This window comes from Pagrus pagrus (assembly GCF_965226575.1).
Source record: "Pagrus pagrus genome assembly, chromosome: 21".
In the NCBI taxonomy this organism is placed as follows: Eukaryota; Metazoa; Chordata; class Actinopteri; order Spariformes; family Sparidae; genus Pagrus; species Pagrus pagrus.
In genome coordinates, this window is record NC_140208.1 from 10,539,545 (window position 1) to 10,555,922 (window position 16,378).

Genomic DNA, 16,378 nt, shown 5'->3' on the forward strand with positions numbered 1-16,378 from the left:
GAAAAAGTCAAGGGGTTATCAAAGTCACTGTGATTGTACAGAATTTATTGGGAATCCATCAAGAAGTTTTTGAGATGTTTCCGTCGGACAGACCAATGGACTGACATTGCTGTCCCCGTAGCCTGTGGCTAATAATCCTTGTCTCTTCAACGCTGTCTGCCTGTCAATAACTACTGACAATGAACAAAGATTTTCCAGCTGCTCTGCCATCCTCTGCAGACCTGTTTTCACAGGGTCACCACAAGCCTGTATCCATATCATTTGTATAGTAGCTGAACTCATCCTTCAGGGTACAATCTGACATACAGCATACTACTCGCACCTCACTGACATTTTTAATGACTATCATATCAAGAAATATCTTTGGAAGCCCATTTCTGCCTGTCAAAGGGTTAGGGTTAAAAAAAAAAAGAAAGATGAAAACTAAGCTTGTTGAAAAAAAATTCCATTGTAAATCATAATTATTAGATATATAGTCAGAATTATGAGATTAAAAAAGTCAAAGTTTAGATCAAATGTATAATTATGAGAGAAAATGTTATAATTTTGAGCTGATTATGAGATAAATGTGAGATTAAAAAGTCAAAATTGAGATAAAAGTCATAATTATGAGATTAAAAATGTCGAAATTATAAGATTAGAAGTCATCATTAAGAGATAAAAAGTTGAAATTACAAGGTACAACAGTTTTTATTTCATAATTATGGCTTACCATGAGGATTTTTTTAATCAAATCGGATAACAGATGCAGTATTAATCTTATACAACATCTCATCAACAGTCCTGTCATGCCTCGATACAGAGGGCTCTGTTAACATGGCAACTTGGTCTAGAGTATGTCCTCAAAATCTCTATGAATACAATAAAAGGTATGATTACAGAGGAGGAGCAGGTAGTGATTGGTCTTTGTAAGACCTTAAATCCTGCTTGCATTGTGAAAGGGACAATGCTCTCATCAGTTTCTGCTGCTTCCTCATCAGTTTTCTCAGCTTTGTGGCAGAATTGTAGGAAAAGCCGGAGGGGCGGTATGCAGTCGTGATCAGCAGTGCAGTGTTTTTTAAGTGTAAGTCATACTGCTAATGCTTAAAATTTGATATGATTCACCAGAGAGTTACATAACATGCAAATGTCTGACCTTATGTTGGTCTACTTTTTTGCTTTTTTGGAAATAATTAATTTCTATTTTCAAGTTTAAACAACAAAATGACAATACAGAGTTCAACAAGACAGCTCCCCAATTCTCCCATCCCCATTAACGTTCAAATCATCAACAATATAAACAATGTCAAGTAAATAAATATACAACAAAAGATAACTTAAGTCTTTTCATACTTTCCAAAAAAATAGTTATAATATAATGTAGTTCAGAGTTATTTTGTATTGTTTTTATAGCATTGTAGCATAAATAAATAGGATTTGCATCTCACCATTTAGCTGTTTATTTTTCCTTATCTTTAATGTTGACTGTTTACATTTTGACATTGTGTATATTTTGGCTTCGATAAACAATAAATGCAAGAAGGTGGAGATGAAATGCTCGCCGGGTGTCTCTCGTGTGGTACCTCTATCCCTCTTGCGCACCTTCAACCTCTCACACAGTAACTCGTTCTCTCTCGCAATTTTGGCCTGGCTTTTGTCCATTTTGGCCCCTCATAGGGAGACACTCCGTCCGAGGCTGAAGAGGTTGGTGTGTTTACTGGGGTCGTAAACACACCAAATGTTTACTTCAACTGTGTGTCTACTGCTGATCATAAACTGCTGTACTGGCTGTTTTTACAAGCCAGGGCATAATTAAGTTTATGCTTGCCTCCAACTCTTAACTTCGTTTTAGGCATATTCTGGTACTCTTAACTTAAGCAATGAAGGCAACCAATCACAGGCAGAGTAGGGCAGGACTTGCAAGAAAAGCAGTGGGATCCGCAATAATGAGTGTCAAGCGGTTCACCAAGTCGCATGACCTTTATACTAGGGCTTAAGCAAAAAAAATAAAAATAAAGTTGATTATCGGTGAAATACTGTTTGAAATAAAATGTCAATCAGGTTTATCAAATCAACAGACAGCTTATCACTTTAGTTATCAATTCACATTACATTACATTTAATCACTTTCAAATATGAACTTCGGCTCCATTTTTGTCAATTATTTTTTGCTACTTTCACCACCTTCCTTACATGATAAATTACATTTTCTATGAATGATGAATGGTGAACGTAAGACAGGGAAACAAATCTTGGAATGATTTTCGACTTTTCAACTGTTAGAGTACAGCAACATACTCATTTAAACCAATTATAATGTAGGTGCTGTTCCTTAAAGTAATGGCTGTACTACAGCAGTCTACGATCTAGGAAAGACATACATGCACAAAATGACAGCATCTTGTATTATAGTAAATCATGTATGCGTGGGTGCATTATCCCTTGTCCTAGCACTCCTCGGGAGAACATGACAACATGCATCGCCCACTTTTATCCCCATCATCATGCTTGATCTGGGGACTGTCCAGTGTGTCAGTGACTCAATACCATCGTCCTTGTTCCCTCATGGCCCTGACTGAGCCGGGGCTAACACGTAGGGACAGGTTGAGTCATGTGGCCGGGGACGCTCTGCTGGCGTGTTGCCTGTCTCTTCACCTCACCGCAGTCTCATGGATGCAGCCTGACAACGGGCTACGCTACGGTGGCGCTGCGAGTGCCCCTTCCTCAGCGTGTCACCAGAAGCCAGAGTTCAAGAACACTACAGTGGTTACAGTCGCTGGGCCAGTGTCTTCTACCCGTTAGTGTCGAGCCTCATTTGTGACCTGTTGTGCTGAGTGGGAATGGGCACACCAGTGGCTGTGTGGGTTTTTCCATCATTGTTCCTTTTGTCAGCTTGTTGCTTTATCAAAATGATCAAAACCTTCATCAACATTTCATCTTTAAGTGCTCCTAATCAGCCAATAACTCATTAAGTCTCATGTTAAACGTGCTACAGGGAACTTTTGAATGATAATGAAACAGTCCCAATTTAATACTGATGTCTCTGTATGACCTACATGAAGAACCAAGAGCATCAGATTCAGACTTCTCCAGGTTGGATAAGTCATAAAATTAAAACTATTCTCATAGCAGAGTGCTGAGGATGAAATTCAAACTGTACTTTCATCTTTTGACCACAGGGGCTGACAGAATCAACAAAAAGTTAAGTTCCTTTTAGTTACTTTAAATACTGAATACATTAAAAACACAAACCCTTCTTTGATACCCAAAACGTCCCAGGGAAGTTTTGTTTTTTATGACCTGCCTCATTCACTGCTGCTTTAATCGATATTTCCTAGAAAGACTTTTGTTTTTCAAGAGCTTTTTAAGCGCTGCTTACACATAATTGCATTATTGATAACAATAACATTGTATAAGTAACTCTACAATGGTGGTATTTCAGCATAATATTGTTGCTGAAAATACTTATGTACTTCTTGGGTATGATTCTATATGCAAGACATTTACTTGCAGTGAAGTATTTTTACATCCCAAACCAGAACACTAAAAAGGAAGCAGCTAAATAGAATTCAGCCATCATTAACTTTATTGTTTAAACGCACTCTTTTCCAACTGTGACATGTCAAAACGTGTTCTATTAAAAGGACGCATAGGACGTATAAATGTACTGGATGTTGTAGGCTGTGTGAAGTTAAAAAATAAATCACTGAGTATGTTTTTGGTTTATAGCTGCAGGTGTTTCCACTCTCTTTGGCTGATTAGACTGTTGTTCAGGTTGCAGTTGGGTGGAGAAAAGGTCAGGTGGCAATGAGAATCACCAATGTGTAAATTGTCTCGTTCTAACAGCTGCTACAAAACAGGACTGTGAGGAAACGCACAGTCCAAAGAGAAGGTCTGATTGGTCAAATAAGTGAAATATAATAAAAAGGGGGAGAGGGTTTAAAGGAAAAGTTCACCTAAAAATTAAAATTCAGTCATTATCCACTCACTCCAATTTTGATTGAATGTCAGTTGAAGTTTCGTGGTCCACAAAACATTTCTGGAGCTTCACAGCAAAACAGCGTTGCGGTATTCTCCTAAACAACTGACAGAAAACAAGAAATGGCTCCATACAGCATGTCCAGCGTGATCCAAGTCTCTAGAAGCACACAGGTCTCAAATTGATTTGAGTTAGATGTTATTTACAACCTTGACGTGAGTTCAAACTTGTGTATCCACTTCAGACGAGGTGTGCACTAACGCTTTTAGCTTCGCAGCTACAGTGGAGTTTTCGGACTGAAAAGGTTGTAAATAATGTCTTTTCAAGTCAATTTGGGATCCCAGGGCTTCAAAAGACTTGGATTACGCTGGACAAGCTACATCGGCATTGGGGTGAGTAGATAATGACTGCGTTTTAATTTTTGTGTGAACTTCCAGATCCAACCCTGATTAAGGATCCTATTGCTGATCTTAAATACACACTAGTCACCCTCCACCCTCCAAACATACGCACACACATACATACTGAAATGTGTCTACAACTGCGAAAGTTTTGACATTTCATTAAAATGGCACAACGTCTATTAACCTATGTGACAGCGTGTACTACATTGTGGTGACGAAAAATCAGCCCATTGAATAAACAATTCAAAACTCATAACAAGACCGACATTCAATAGCTGCTGAAAATTAATTCGGACTGTCAATTATCCAAAGTTGTGTCAGAGTTTGGTGGGAAGCTATTTATTTAGTTCGCCTTTGCCCGAGCTGTTTTACCTTGCCTGACGGCAGTGGGCGGGAGAAATGATGAAAAACCACTCAGACAGGAGATTCCAAAATGTCGACACACTGCGGTGCCGTGGGCCAACTCTCTGAACATGATGGTGAGATTATAGAAGTCTTTACCCCCTGCCATCAGAAAATTATTTGCTCTGCTCCCGGAGAGGACCCACAACACACAATAAAGCGGCGGGTTGTGCCTGCAACTGTGCACTTTCACAAAGTGTAACAAGGCAACTTAAGATTTTCACCTTTTAGCTTGACACCTTCAGAATTAAAGCCAATTTATATTCAGACTGAGACGCTTTGCCACCGTTGTCTGCCTGGGGCATTCACACTTGCTGGTACAGATATAGTCTTCCTTCCATGCACTGCATCTGGCCTCTGTCTGTGTCTGAGAAAGAGACTGAGAAAAGGCACACTTGAGAATCTCTGCTGAACAGCTGGCTGCCCAGTAAAGCATGTTACCCCCTGGATCACACAGAGCAGCCAGGTTTTAAAAATATGGCAACCTAAGAATAGACCAATTTCTTCATCATGGCTCTGGCTGACAGACAACCCTGGATTGTGTGCGTTTATGTTGACTTTTACGTCCTATTTTTGTAAAAGATTACGTCCTGTTTGTGGCTGTGATTTTGTATGTAACATATGTGACCAAATGTGTCGCCATGCAGCCTTGGTTGACTGCTCCCCACCCACCGCAGCCACCGAGTCACTTTGCATTAAATCTGCCGTGGCTTGACAAAAACAAGGAGCAGACCAGTGGGGGCTTCAGACGGAGCCAAGTGAGCCACGCATGCTAGTGGGACCTCAGTGCCAGGATGATGTCACCACGCCTGCCTGTGGGCCTAAAATTTCATGTCTAAGCTCCAATGTGGACGAGAGCAAGGACATCGTAACTGACCATTAATAGAAGTTCATTATGTTCTTCGGTCCTGAAGTCCTGTCGATTACACGTGTTCCTGTAGCATCTGAGAACATCAGTGTCAATATTTTTTGGGAACTTGAAGCATTTCAGTATTTCCTATATGATTTGTAGTCATTATTATGTGGGCTAGAGAAGCAAGGATTAGCCAGTTAATAAATTAGTTCATCAACTAGAATTATTACGCAACTATTTTGATATTAAAATAATTTTTGGAGATAGTTTTTAAGCAAAAATTTAAAATATTTGCTGGTTTTCGCTACTTTCTAGAAGAAAAAATCAATTAATCGCTAAAACAATTGACAAATTAAACAATGGCAATAACTGTTGGTTGCAGCCAGTGATTTCACACATGATAATGAGTTGACTTCTCGACTGGAGTCCTACTCAGCCTTTGGAAACAGTTGTGTAATGTCTTACGTGGCTCTGAAGGGAGCTCTCCTAAAATCTGAGGAAATAACCCAGATGATGTCACAGTGATGTCATCTGGGTTATTTTATTTTGGGCTTGAGACGTCAGCCTGCATCACAATCTGGAGGTGTGGGTTTTTTAAAAAGATTCTGGCATTTCCCAAACAGGGAACTCTGACGAAAATGGCTACACCGCTGAGTTGCATTATGGGAAATGGAGGATCCAGTGATTTTGGAGTCTAACCCATATCTGGGACAAAAAGTGAGGATATCTCGGCCGGACCAGTCTTTCTCAAATCTGTGTCTTTTCAGTCCGTCAACTTAATTAATGAAGGCACAATGCCACATTGCTGGAGTAGGGAAGCCCTGAAGGGCCATGCAATCATACATTTTATTTCCTCCGTTTTCCCGCGATAACGAGTTAATTCATTGTTTTCTCGAGATCTCGAGTCATTATCTCGAAATAACAACTGTAGTAATAACGCTATGTAGTTAACAATGACATCAGGCTCACTTAGATTGCGCCGCCGATATAGCTGAAGCCTTGCTAACCGTCTTTTTAGATTACGCACACTAATGTGTATATTATCTGTAATAGCAAGGCATAATGCTATTTCAGCCTGTGTCAGGCCTTGATTGAAAAGATATGTGACACGGTGATCGATATGCTCCTGCTCCTGACATTGCTATGATGTTTCCTGCAATGATTTAATATACTACACTATCGTTTTGTTTTCTCAAGATCTCTAATTAATTATCCCGTTATCACGGGAAAACAGCAGTTGTTATTTCGAGATAATAACTTAAGATCTCGAGAAAACAAATGAAATTAACTCGTTATCACAGGACAACGGAGGAAATAAAATGTATGAATGCATGGCCCTTTAGGGCTTCCGTACTGGAGTACCCTTTAATCCCCCTTTAATTATGTCACCTACTACATGATGTCATTTGTTTTAAATTACATTTTTGTCAGTTTCACAGTTAAGGCTATTCTTAGTGTAAATTTCCCAATCACTCACACTCACGTTAGTTGCATATTGGACCACGACTGTCTTGCAAAGAAGTTGCATGTCAACAATCCTGCTTGAACATTTTTGTACTAAACCCAGATTTAAAGTGAGCATCAGATGACTTTGAAAACAGTCAAACTGCAGCTACAGCAAAGCTCAAACACCCAGGGGAGGTCACAATCAAGCAAAACACATTTTTCGAGAGGAGGGGGAATTGAAAAACTGACCACCATCTGACAGCTGTTACTTTAAAACAGTAGTATTTGATCATTTATATTTCATTTAAGCAGCTAATGTTACAAATGTTGTGTTTTAGTTACAAGTTGAGTGTGTGCAAACTGCACAGGAAACAAAAAAAAAAAAAGGAAATCACAGACTTCGTATTTACAGAGGACAGCTTCATGTGTAAGAAAATACAGTGATAAATATAAAGTCTGTTAATTCATGTAAATTCACACTGTTCCCATTAAAAATGGATTGTCAAATACATTCTGTCATTGATCATGTAGGGCATTAACATACAATCAGTAAGCGTCCTGAAGCATTTTTAATTTTAAAATATTCATGGCTGGGGACAGTACAGAAGAGGGTCAGGGCCACAGTGAAAACTTTATTTCAGTTCACAGTAGCCCTCGCCTCCTCCTGTAGGATAGTACTGACACGTTGAACTAAAAATCATCAGTTCGTGCTGTTAAATGACAAAATCCAAATCTATACTTGTTAAGAACGAACAGCCTTTTACTTCTTCATTTGCTCTTTCTACTGTCTGGTGTTTAGATTTACAATCTATTCAAATCACCCAAAATGTCTAATTTGGATGACTTTATAAAGTGTAACAAAATAAAATCTCTTCAGTTTGTACAATTCTGCCTTTTTTTTACTGGTGTTAGTTGTGACTTTCATCACTGTTGAGAGCATCGGCGAGCTTGTAAAGCGACTGAGCCTCTAAGGGATTGCATGTTTTTAGTGTCTCTGAGTAAAACCAACTGAAATTGCACATAAGAAACCCATCACACCAAACCACGTTTGTCAGTGCATGTTGTGTCAATAACGTAAGTCAGTGTTAACTGCAAACAGAGCCTGTCACACCTCTGAGCTGTAGCCGTGGGTGCTGTGAAACTAATCTCACAGTGAACTGCACCAGTACCCATGACGTGCCTTCACCTGCTTCTATTCACACCCTCATATTTGACCACATCCTGGACCACAAACCCTTCTCCTCCCTCATCTCTCCTCTGTTAGGACAAAAGTATCTTGGCTGCATACAGCAGTATCCCTCCCAGACCTGCAGTGGTTGCAATCGCAATGACTCTAACTAAGAGGAAGTCCATGGAGTCCTCCAGCTTCGTGTGCAACCGCAGGACCTGCCGGTGGGTGTCCTCTCGACTGCCTGAGTTCTCGATAACGTGATTGGCTAAGCCGCGCTTCTCATTGAGCGGCATCTGCGCGGCCACGCGCTGCTCGGCCTGCTCCTGGGTCAGGCCGTCCCTCTGCATCAAGCGCGATAGCTGAGTGGCAGGGTCACTGAAAAGGAACAGACAATGGAGGTTATTTATGGCGCAGCCGGGGTGCCTTGTTAAAAAATCCAGAGGCGGTGAGTCACGCTAATAAGGCACAGAGAGAGACGGAGTGGGTAACCAATAACTCACAAAACTGGGCTTAATGGCCTGTTTCTGTCAAAAAACAAACATCCAAATATTTAATGATTTAAAATATGAAACCTGTAAACAAACAATCTGAAAGTAAAACTCTAAAGTGAGGGGGGAAAATGGAGAACAGTGAGCTGTGGTCTTACCAGTAAACTACGACAGTGTGGTTCAGAAACTGCGTGAGACGTCTGGTTTCAAAGAGAAGGGGAACATCCAGCACCACATAGCGATAACCTGAGTACAGCAAAGAAAGTGGAGAGGAGGTACTGTGACATAGAATTAATTAGCTTCAACACATTAACACTCTAGCATTGTGAAAACACCAGTAACATGATTAAGTTAATTACTTTTTAACAACATACAACAATAGGTGTGTGACAGGTCTATTTAAGGCAGTTGACGTATCTTGAGATGTTGAGGAGTGAATGAAGTGAGCAGCAAAAATTGACGACTTTTATCTCAGTTGCCTTCACCTTCCGGCTGATAAAGTAAAGCTCATCGCAGCACTGCAAAACAGCCTTCGCTCCCTTTCAGTAAATCATCTTCCCTTTCTCTGATATCTGAGCCGAACCCGGTCCCTTCTCACCTCTGAGAAAGTAGTACAGGATCTCTTTGAGCATTGCTTTATGGATCTCTGGGTGGGTGATGGAGTTCAGCAGCCTCCTCTTCTCCTCGTTGGCGAAGATGAGCTGACCCAGCTTCTGCCGGTCGATCTCCCCGTTCTCGAGCAGGATCTCCGGCCCGAAGTGGTAGACGATGCGGGAATAGGCACAAGTGTGTGGCTCCACGACTGATGTCAAGAAAAGGCAGCAAGATTTAGTATTTTTCATGACATCCCAGCTTTAATTAGTCCTTTACAATTATTGATTTCAGGTCTGTATGGTACAAAAAAATGGACACATGGATAAGAAAATATTTCAATTTTGTAACAATCATCGACCACCTAAGTGAAATGAAATCATAATGCTATGATTTGTCTGATAACTGTCTTCTAAGTTCTCCTACATGCAGCTGTGCACTATTAACATAGTTCTGTGACCTTTGTATCATCACCACATAACTTAAGAATCATCCCTGCAGTCAGCCAGAGACAGCCGCCATGATTCATGCTCTCTCTACAAGCGTTTGTCTTAATGAATCTCCTACAGGCCCAACCTCCTTATGTCCATTTCGATATAAACGTTATTACACCAAGCACAGTTCTGTCAGTGATGTCGGGCATTTTAATCACAATTCCTACATCAGAGTTGAATGGAGAGACCGTCTCTCAGTTCTGACGTTGTATATCTGAGATATTCACCAACCTTTTCTGGCCACGACATCAGCATCAATAATGGGGCAGCCGAGCTCCCGCAGCATTGAAGACACTGTGCTTTTCCCTGAGGAAATACCTCCCGTCAGCCCCACCAGGAACATCTTGAAAGAAAAGACACAGAAAGACACATCCAAGCAACATTAATAATGGATCAATACTGTTATGGTTTATGGTGACTTGGCATGGGACCATATGACAATTTCATGTCACGTTTACCCCGTCCAACATAATTGTGACTGATGATGTTCATCAAAATATTCTTTAAACTCTAAAAATTGCGGTAAAACATACTTGAACTTTTTGTGAAAAACAAATCTTAAATAGTAATCATAAATCATAAACTCCCCCCGCACAAATAAAGGATAAATAAATGGTAGTAACCTCACTTTCCTTTTGTTCTGCACACATCCGGTTTATCTAGTTTGTGTGCCAAGCTGACGGACTTAGACAATTAAAAATAAATCAAGAGACCAACATAGGACTGTGCGTCAGTGACCTAGACAGCTTTTCCAAGTAATTCATGGGAGGATATTTACGATAATACCAATAATGAAAAGTGTTTTTTAATCACAAACCATGACAAAATCTTTTATGGCCCCGTCCCGGATGGTGACTCATAGAAACTAATCAGAAATGGAAAAAAAACTTTGGTGGCATAAAATACAATTTCCAAGGCCTTGTTGACTGCCATCAGTGAAGCGGCAATCACGATGACATTAATCAATAGCAGAGGTGGTTTTTATCGTCTCTGTCTCTTGTGCTGGCACATTTATTTGCTATTGGCTAGAGACATCCTCGCCATCAGTTTGTTAAGACTTTATAAGTACCGAAAATTTCTTGTCACTAAGTAGGTGCTTGTCTAGGGAGCTAAAAAGGACATTGTCATGTAAAAGAAGGTTATATTCAGTGTTCTTTCAGAAATTTGTAATAAACGTAATTTAAGCTCTTTCAAAGACAGTGTGACGAATGACTTTAAAACAGGTCAGTTATTGTTACTTTTTAATCTTATAAATTCCAATCTCCAAATTATGATTTTATGTAATCTCAATTATAATGTATCTCATAATTTCGACTCTTCAAATCATAATCATGACTTTTAAATCCGACTATTTCCTGATTTTGATTTATGTCATAATTATGACTTTTATCTAATAACTTTGACTTCTAAATCTAATAATTTCCACAAAAGGGGGAATAAATAACAACATAACTAACACATTATTATTGGCATTGTCTATAGGCCAGATTTGAGAACATCAGTCTGGGTGTAGGTGTTGCATTCGGCTAAAGCTGGACTACTTTGTAAATAAAAACAAGAAAATATTAAACATAGAAATGCCACTTCTCACACAAAAAGTAACACAAGCTGAGGAAATAAAGATGATATACATAAACTACGCACAGTATGTTATAAAGCTACAAGTCCACACACAACAGTGTCAGTAAACTTAATGATAAACAGGTTAACAGTCCAATCTAAATAAACTAAAGCCAGTGTTTAGCAGTGGTGTTTAAAACCCTCCTCAGTCATTCTCTCATGAGGTTTACCAACACGCCCCCTGCTGTGAAGGTGCAGAGCTGCACTCGGTGTGTTTAGTACTTGGCTCAGCCGCCAACTATGGAGTCAGACTAGTTTGACAGACGGGACTGTCAGCTCTGAAGTTATTCTTGACTCAACGCCATGACAAACTCGAGGCTTAACAGGTCCTCAGCGTTGGAATAAACTCAAAACAGAAACAGTCAGAGGGAGAGAGTGACCGCTAGTAAACAAACATTAGTTACTGTTAAATAAAAATACACCTGTTCGTGTGTTTTTTTTTTCTCTTTACCTCGTGATACTCCTCAAATCAGCTGAACGTACAGTGGAAATCCGTGCAGAGCCACAGAGTGGAGGGGCTGGTGCAGTAAACAACCCGGGCTGCTAACAGGCTAACAGTTAGCACCAGTCTCGCTCAGGTGAGAGCGACCGCAGACAAGCAGTCACACGAACAGGCAGACATTTTAACTCCGTCCTGTGTAAATATGCAGTCAGGTGAAGAGGTCGGAGAACAGTCGTGAGGCTCAGCGTCGCTGTCCGTAACTCTGACTTGAACTCTACTGACAGCTAGCGACCTAGCTGCCTAGCTTGACAAGCGCCACCTCAATAGTCATCCGACATGCCCTCTTACTTGACATGAGTTCCGCCTTGCTCGTTCATTCAGCTTCAGGTGGTAGAAGAATTCAGTTGCAGCTAGAAAATGTAACGCTTAGTATAAATACTTATTAATGCTGGTCAGCTTACCCTATGATGATATATTGTAATTTATTGGTTGATTTATGTTTTTGACATCTAAATCTGCCAGGTCACTAGTTACTAAAGCTTTCAAATAAATGTAGCAGAGTGAAAACTACAATATGTACCCCAAAATGTAGTTGAGTAGAAGTACTAATACTCAAATAAAATACAAATACAGTATTTGAGTAAATGTACTGTACTTAATCTATTCTCTATATCTCCACCACTGACTCCATCTGTTGTAAACCAAACTGAGGGATGGCCACTTTCTCCAAAACGTGTTTATTCCAAAGCAAAACAGATATTTGCTTGAATGAAAAAGTCAATACACTGTTATCTTGAAATAAAAAGATAAATCTATTCTTTTGTTTCCTGAAATAAAATGTAAATACAATGAACAAAAATTACAACAAAATTCACTTTGTCCAGTCCATTTTCTCCTGTGGGAAAATATCAGTCCTCTGCCTTCTGATTTGTACTTTGTTTTGAAGATGAAACAGGCAGACTGGGGGAATTGTGGGAATGTTTGGACTTTTTCCCTCTGTGGACCGTTTCTCCTCCGTTCTCCCCTTCCTCCCGCTCCAGTCTGCCTCTTTTGACAAAATGGTTGATCCTGGACTCCAGACTCTCGCAGCACGGACGCTCCAGCAGGGGCCGGTAGTTTTTCTGCCTGCTGCCTTCTACCAGCCAGCAATGGTCGGAGGAGACTCCACCTGTGGATGGAGAGAAGTGAAACAATTTATACCCATTCTTCAGTATTGATGCCGATGTCGAAGCAGTTTATAACCAAATGATTTTACGTATAATACTCTGGAGGCTGCATAATGGTGCATCGTTTTGTTTTTCATAGAGAGCGCTCCGTTCGGCTAAAACTCACTCACTGTGGAGTCATCCACATCGTTCCTGCCAATAACAATATTGAGTTTAGTCAGTTTTATCTGACCCAAAAATCAGGAGTTTGTGTCAGAGGGCTCTACAGTCTGTCAGCATGAATACATTTGATAAGAGCTGACTTTACATTTTGAATTTGGCAATCACAAAAGTCAACAGCCCAGACTGAAATTCCAGTGGTCTAGGCAGTGTTAAATAAATACCCGTCTGTCATCACACACAAAATCACACACATTAAAACAATGCTCAGTCAGAGGGTGCAGTGCTGAGCAGTGTGGAGCAAAAATAAAAGTGAAGGAGAACAAGAGGAAAAGATGGAGCTGAGGGGCAGTCATTAAAAACGGAAGCTAACCTCTGGAGGAACACATTGTAAAATGCTTCAAAATAAAAGAATTATGATAGAGAGTATTAAATAAAAATACGTGCTAGCAGGATGGTCCTCAGAGTATTATAATATTACAACTATCCTTTGATAGGACAGGCAGAGAGAGACAAGAAACATTGTGCACATAGTTATTTATTTACTCATTATTTATAATTAATTAACCTTTTTTTCTTTTTCTAACTGTTGATTTCTATGGCAATCATGGTCCTCCATAAAAATGGTCTGTTTTTGGATATTGGCATGGCCTGAATTGTTTTCCCAGTCTGGCCCTGCAGAGATCTATTTCAAAATCTTGTGATAAAACTGAACAAACTGTCATTCAAAATGTCACAGTCCATTGATCTCATTGAACATCTCACCTATGGCCTCCAAACCCCGGATCATCCCGTGGAGGACTTGGGTCTTGACCGCACTCTGGGTCCAGTGTTGTTGTAGAGCAGACAGGGCGTGGTTCACCTCTTCACTGTCCTGCTTCCAGCTCAAACCTTCAAAGTGGCAGTCGTACAGCACCAGCGGGTAGTCCACTGCCATGCTAGAGACAGGAAGAGACATGTTCAACACAGATTTACACTCATGCGACTGTAGTTCAACTGTATTGCCTTCACGATTACTGATTCAGTTCAGTTTGTCTCACCTGTACTGAGGCTTCCTGGGGTTACTCTGAACATCCAGGAGCTGATTAATTATCTCTGGGGCTTCCAGTTTCTGCCCTATGAGGAGAAGCAGCGCCATCATGCAGCGTACCTGCAGCATAACACAACAGGAATTCACTGCAGTAAGTTAACCAGCCAAGGATACAATGGCTTGAAAGGAACACAATCAATTGCTGAGCACAGCGTCTCTTGATACCTGGTGGTAAAGGAAGGCCAGCCCTTTAATCTCAAATATGAAGAGCTCATACTGGTCTGTGCTGGAGATCTGCTGAGGCTGCACAGGCTTGACTGATGCCGACAGGATGGTCCTCTCAAACTGCAGGACTCCGTTGCCCACATCCATTTTACAGATGTTGCGAAAGTCGTGAGTGCCCTCGTATCTGACGCACGTCAAAAAGAACCTCAAATCAAAACTGTGACATCACGGGGTGACATCAGTGTTTATCATGTTGGGTCTTCACCCACCTTTTGGCAGCATCTGCCATCAACGCCACGTCCAAGGATCCTCGGGGGAAGTAGTACCGGTACGTGCGGGTCCGGCAGTCAAAGCGTGCGCTGAAGCCCTCTGCTGCTGGTGCCCAGTCCAAGATCCTGATGTCCTGGGGCAGGACTCTGTTCAGCATCTTCACATATGGAAGCTCAGAGGCAGTGGCTTTATTTTTGATGCTGACGTCAACATTTTCAGGTAGTGTGATGCCCAGACCGCCGCTAAACTGTGTGGAGCGCAGATCGATGGTTATGACCTGCGGAGAGGAGACAAGTTTACTCAACGGAAGTGGAGATTTCATTTTGGAGTACAAAATATGACACGCTGAGTCTCGATGAACTCACTTGGGAGAAAGCACTGACTCCTTTATCAGTGCGACCACACCGGTGGTAGTTGGAGGTCTGTCGTTCCTGAATCAGCCGCGTCTTCAGCAGAGCTTCGAAGAGTCTGGCCTCCACCGTGTTGTCTGTGTTCTCCTGAACTGCGAAGCCCTGGTAGGCCCATCCCAGGTAAGCCAGACGCAGAGCCACATGGCGCCGAGGATGGGCAGAGAAGTCAAAAGGACGCTCTTTGCTCGCCTTTTTACCCTTTTTACTGCTGCTGTTGGTGGCGTTACCATCAGGTCTGCAGTCTGTGTTTGAATGGGACATGAGCTCCATGTCTTCTCCAGCTCCACCCGTCTCCTTCAGCTGGGACTTGAGTTTCTCCAGCTCTGCCTCCAGCTCCTTTATTCGATGGACCAAAGCCTCTGACATGCTGCTGGATAAATAAACAGGAAGAGACAGAGGAAAGCTTGAATACTTCTACAAACATGTACCTCTTTTAGCTAACTTACTTAGCCACATCCTTAATTATTCTTGTTTTATATTTAACTGTGAATTCAGCTAAAATGTATACTTTCCTAAATGTACTGTTGGATATTACCACATTATTCCTCCAGCTAGCTTGAGCCAGTTAAGTTATACAGTTAAGTTTACATGCTAAAAGCTAGCTGGTATTAGCTTGTGTAATGCTAGCAGAGCGTTTTTAAGTCTGGTGCTGTGTGTGTTTATAATAACTGCATTAAAACAGTTTCTTTACCTTTAGTTTTAGTCTCAGTGTCGCTTACAAACTCGTGTTTTCAGTCTGTTTTCTGTGTCGCTGGCGCACACGTTACCCTCCGTGCTGACGCCGGTCGGACCTATTTAGAGAGCGGACGCGTTTCCTTTCGAGGGGTTTCTGGGAAATGTAGTTTACTGCGTCAATTCACCACCCAAACTAATCAGACCAGTTTTTAGGCTATTGTAAGGCGAAATACACGAAGAATAATGTCAGTACAATACAATATCTTTACTCATAGGTCAATTTTTTTCTAATAAAAGATTTTTTTTAACTTAACTGCTAATTTAGTAGTAGTAAAAGCAGCATTACAGGCTACCACACCTTTAAAATACTCTACTACAAAACCTTTATTCAAAACCTTACTTAAATAAAATAATCCAAGTACAACAACAAAATATACCAAAAGAATTACAAATAAAATAATGACTCTACTTCAAAATGCAGTGTTTGTATTATTATTATTATTATTATTATTATTATTGTAGGCTATATGATGTTTTTGGATTATCATAACTGCTGCATTAATGTGCATGTTGT

The 16,378-nt window shown here is 40.7% G+C and overlaps 2 protein-coding genes across 3 annotated transcripts; both read right to left on the minus strand.

Annotated features, from left to right (window-relative positions):
* Positions 1–7,328: 7,328 nt before the first annotated feature.
* On the minus strand, positions 7,329–12,184 carry dcakd (dephospho-CoA kinase domain containing). Its single transcript, XM_084341961.1, has 5 exons — positions 11,879–12,184; positions 10,039–10,150; positions 9,321–9,524; positions 8,881–8,968; positions 7,329–8,609 (listed from the first exon to the last, which is right to left on the minus strand). The coding sequence occupies exons 2-5, from the start codon at positions 10,148–10,150 to the stop codon at positions 8,324–8,326; spliced, it is 690 nt and encodes a 229-aa protein (XP_084198087.1). The 5' UTR covers positions 11,879–12,184; the 3' UTR covers positions 7,329–8,323.
* A 403-nt stretch (positions 12,185–12,587) lies between these two features.
* pus3 (pseudouridylate synthase 3) lies at positions 12,588–15,928 on the minus strand. 2 transcript variants are annotated; one of them, XM_084341429.1, is made up of 7 exons: positions 15,821–15,928; positions 15,085–15,496; positions 14,719–14,996; positions 14,450–14,633; positions 14,235–14,344; positions 13,960–14,132; positions 12,588–13,037 (listed from the first exon to the last, which is right to left on the minus strand). In XM_084341429.1, exons 2-7 carry the CDS (start codon positions 15,493–15,495, stop codon positions 12,778–12,780), a joined length of 1,416 nt encoding a protein of 471 aa, XP_084197555.1. In that variant the 5' UTR covers position 15,496; positions 15,821–15,928; the 3' UTR covers positions 12,588–12,777. The 2 variants fall into 2 exon arrangements, with proteins under 2 accessions (XP_084197555.1, XP_084197554.1); XM_084341428.1 differs by having other exon boundaries at positions 15,085–15,499.
* Between the last annotated feature and the right edge of the window lie 450 nt (positions 15,929–16,378).

Coding starts and splice junctions, on each gene's coding strand:
- dcakd (XM_084341961.1), bottom strand. CDS start 10,150: ATGTTCCTGGTGGGGCTGACGGGAGGTATTTCCTCAGGGAAAAGCACA. Junction 8,969..9,320: donor CCTGTACTACTTTCTCAGAG/GTGAGAAGGGAC, acceptor TGCTGTACTCAG/GTTATCGCTATGTGGTGCTG. Junction 8,610..8,880: donor CACACTGTCGTAGTTTACTG/GTAAGACCACAG, acceptor GTTCCTTTTCAG/TGACCCTGCCACTCAGCTAT.
- pus3 (XM_084341429.1), bottom strand. CDS start 15,495: ATGTCAGAGGCTTTGGTCCATCGAATAAAGGAGCTGGAGGCAGAGCTG. Junction 14,634..14,718: donor ATGGCAGATGCTGCCAAAAG/GTGGGTGAAGAC, acceptor GACGTGCGTCAG/ATACGAGGGCACTCACGACT. Junction 13,038..13,959: donor CCGGGGTTTGGAGGCCATAG/GTGAGATGTTCA, acceptor CTCCATCCACAG/GTGGAGTCTCCTCCGACCAT.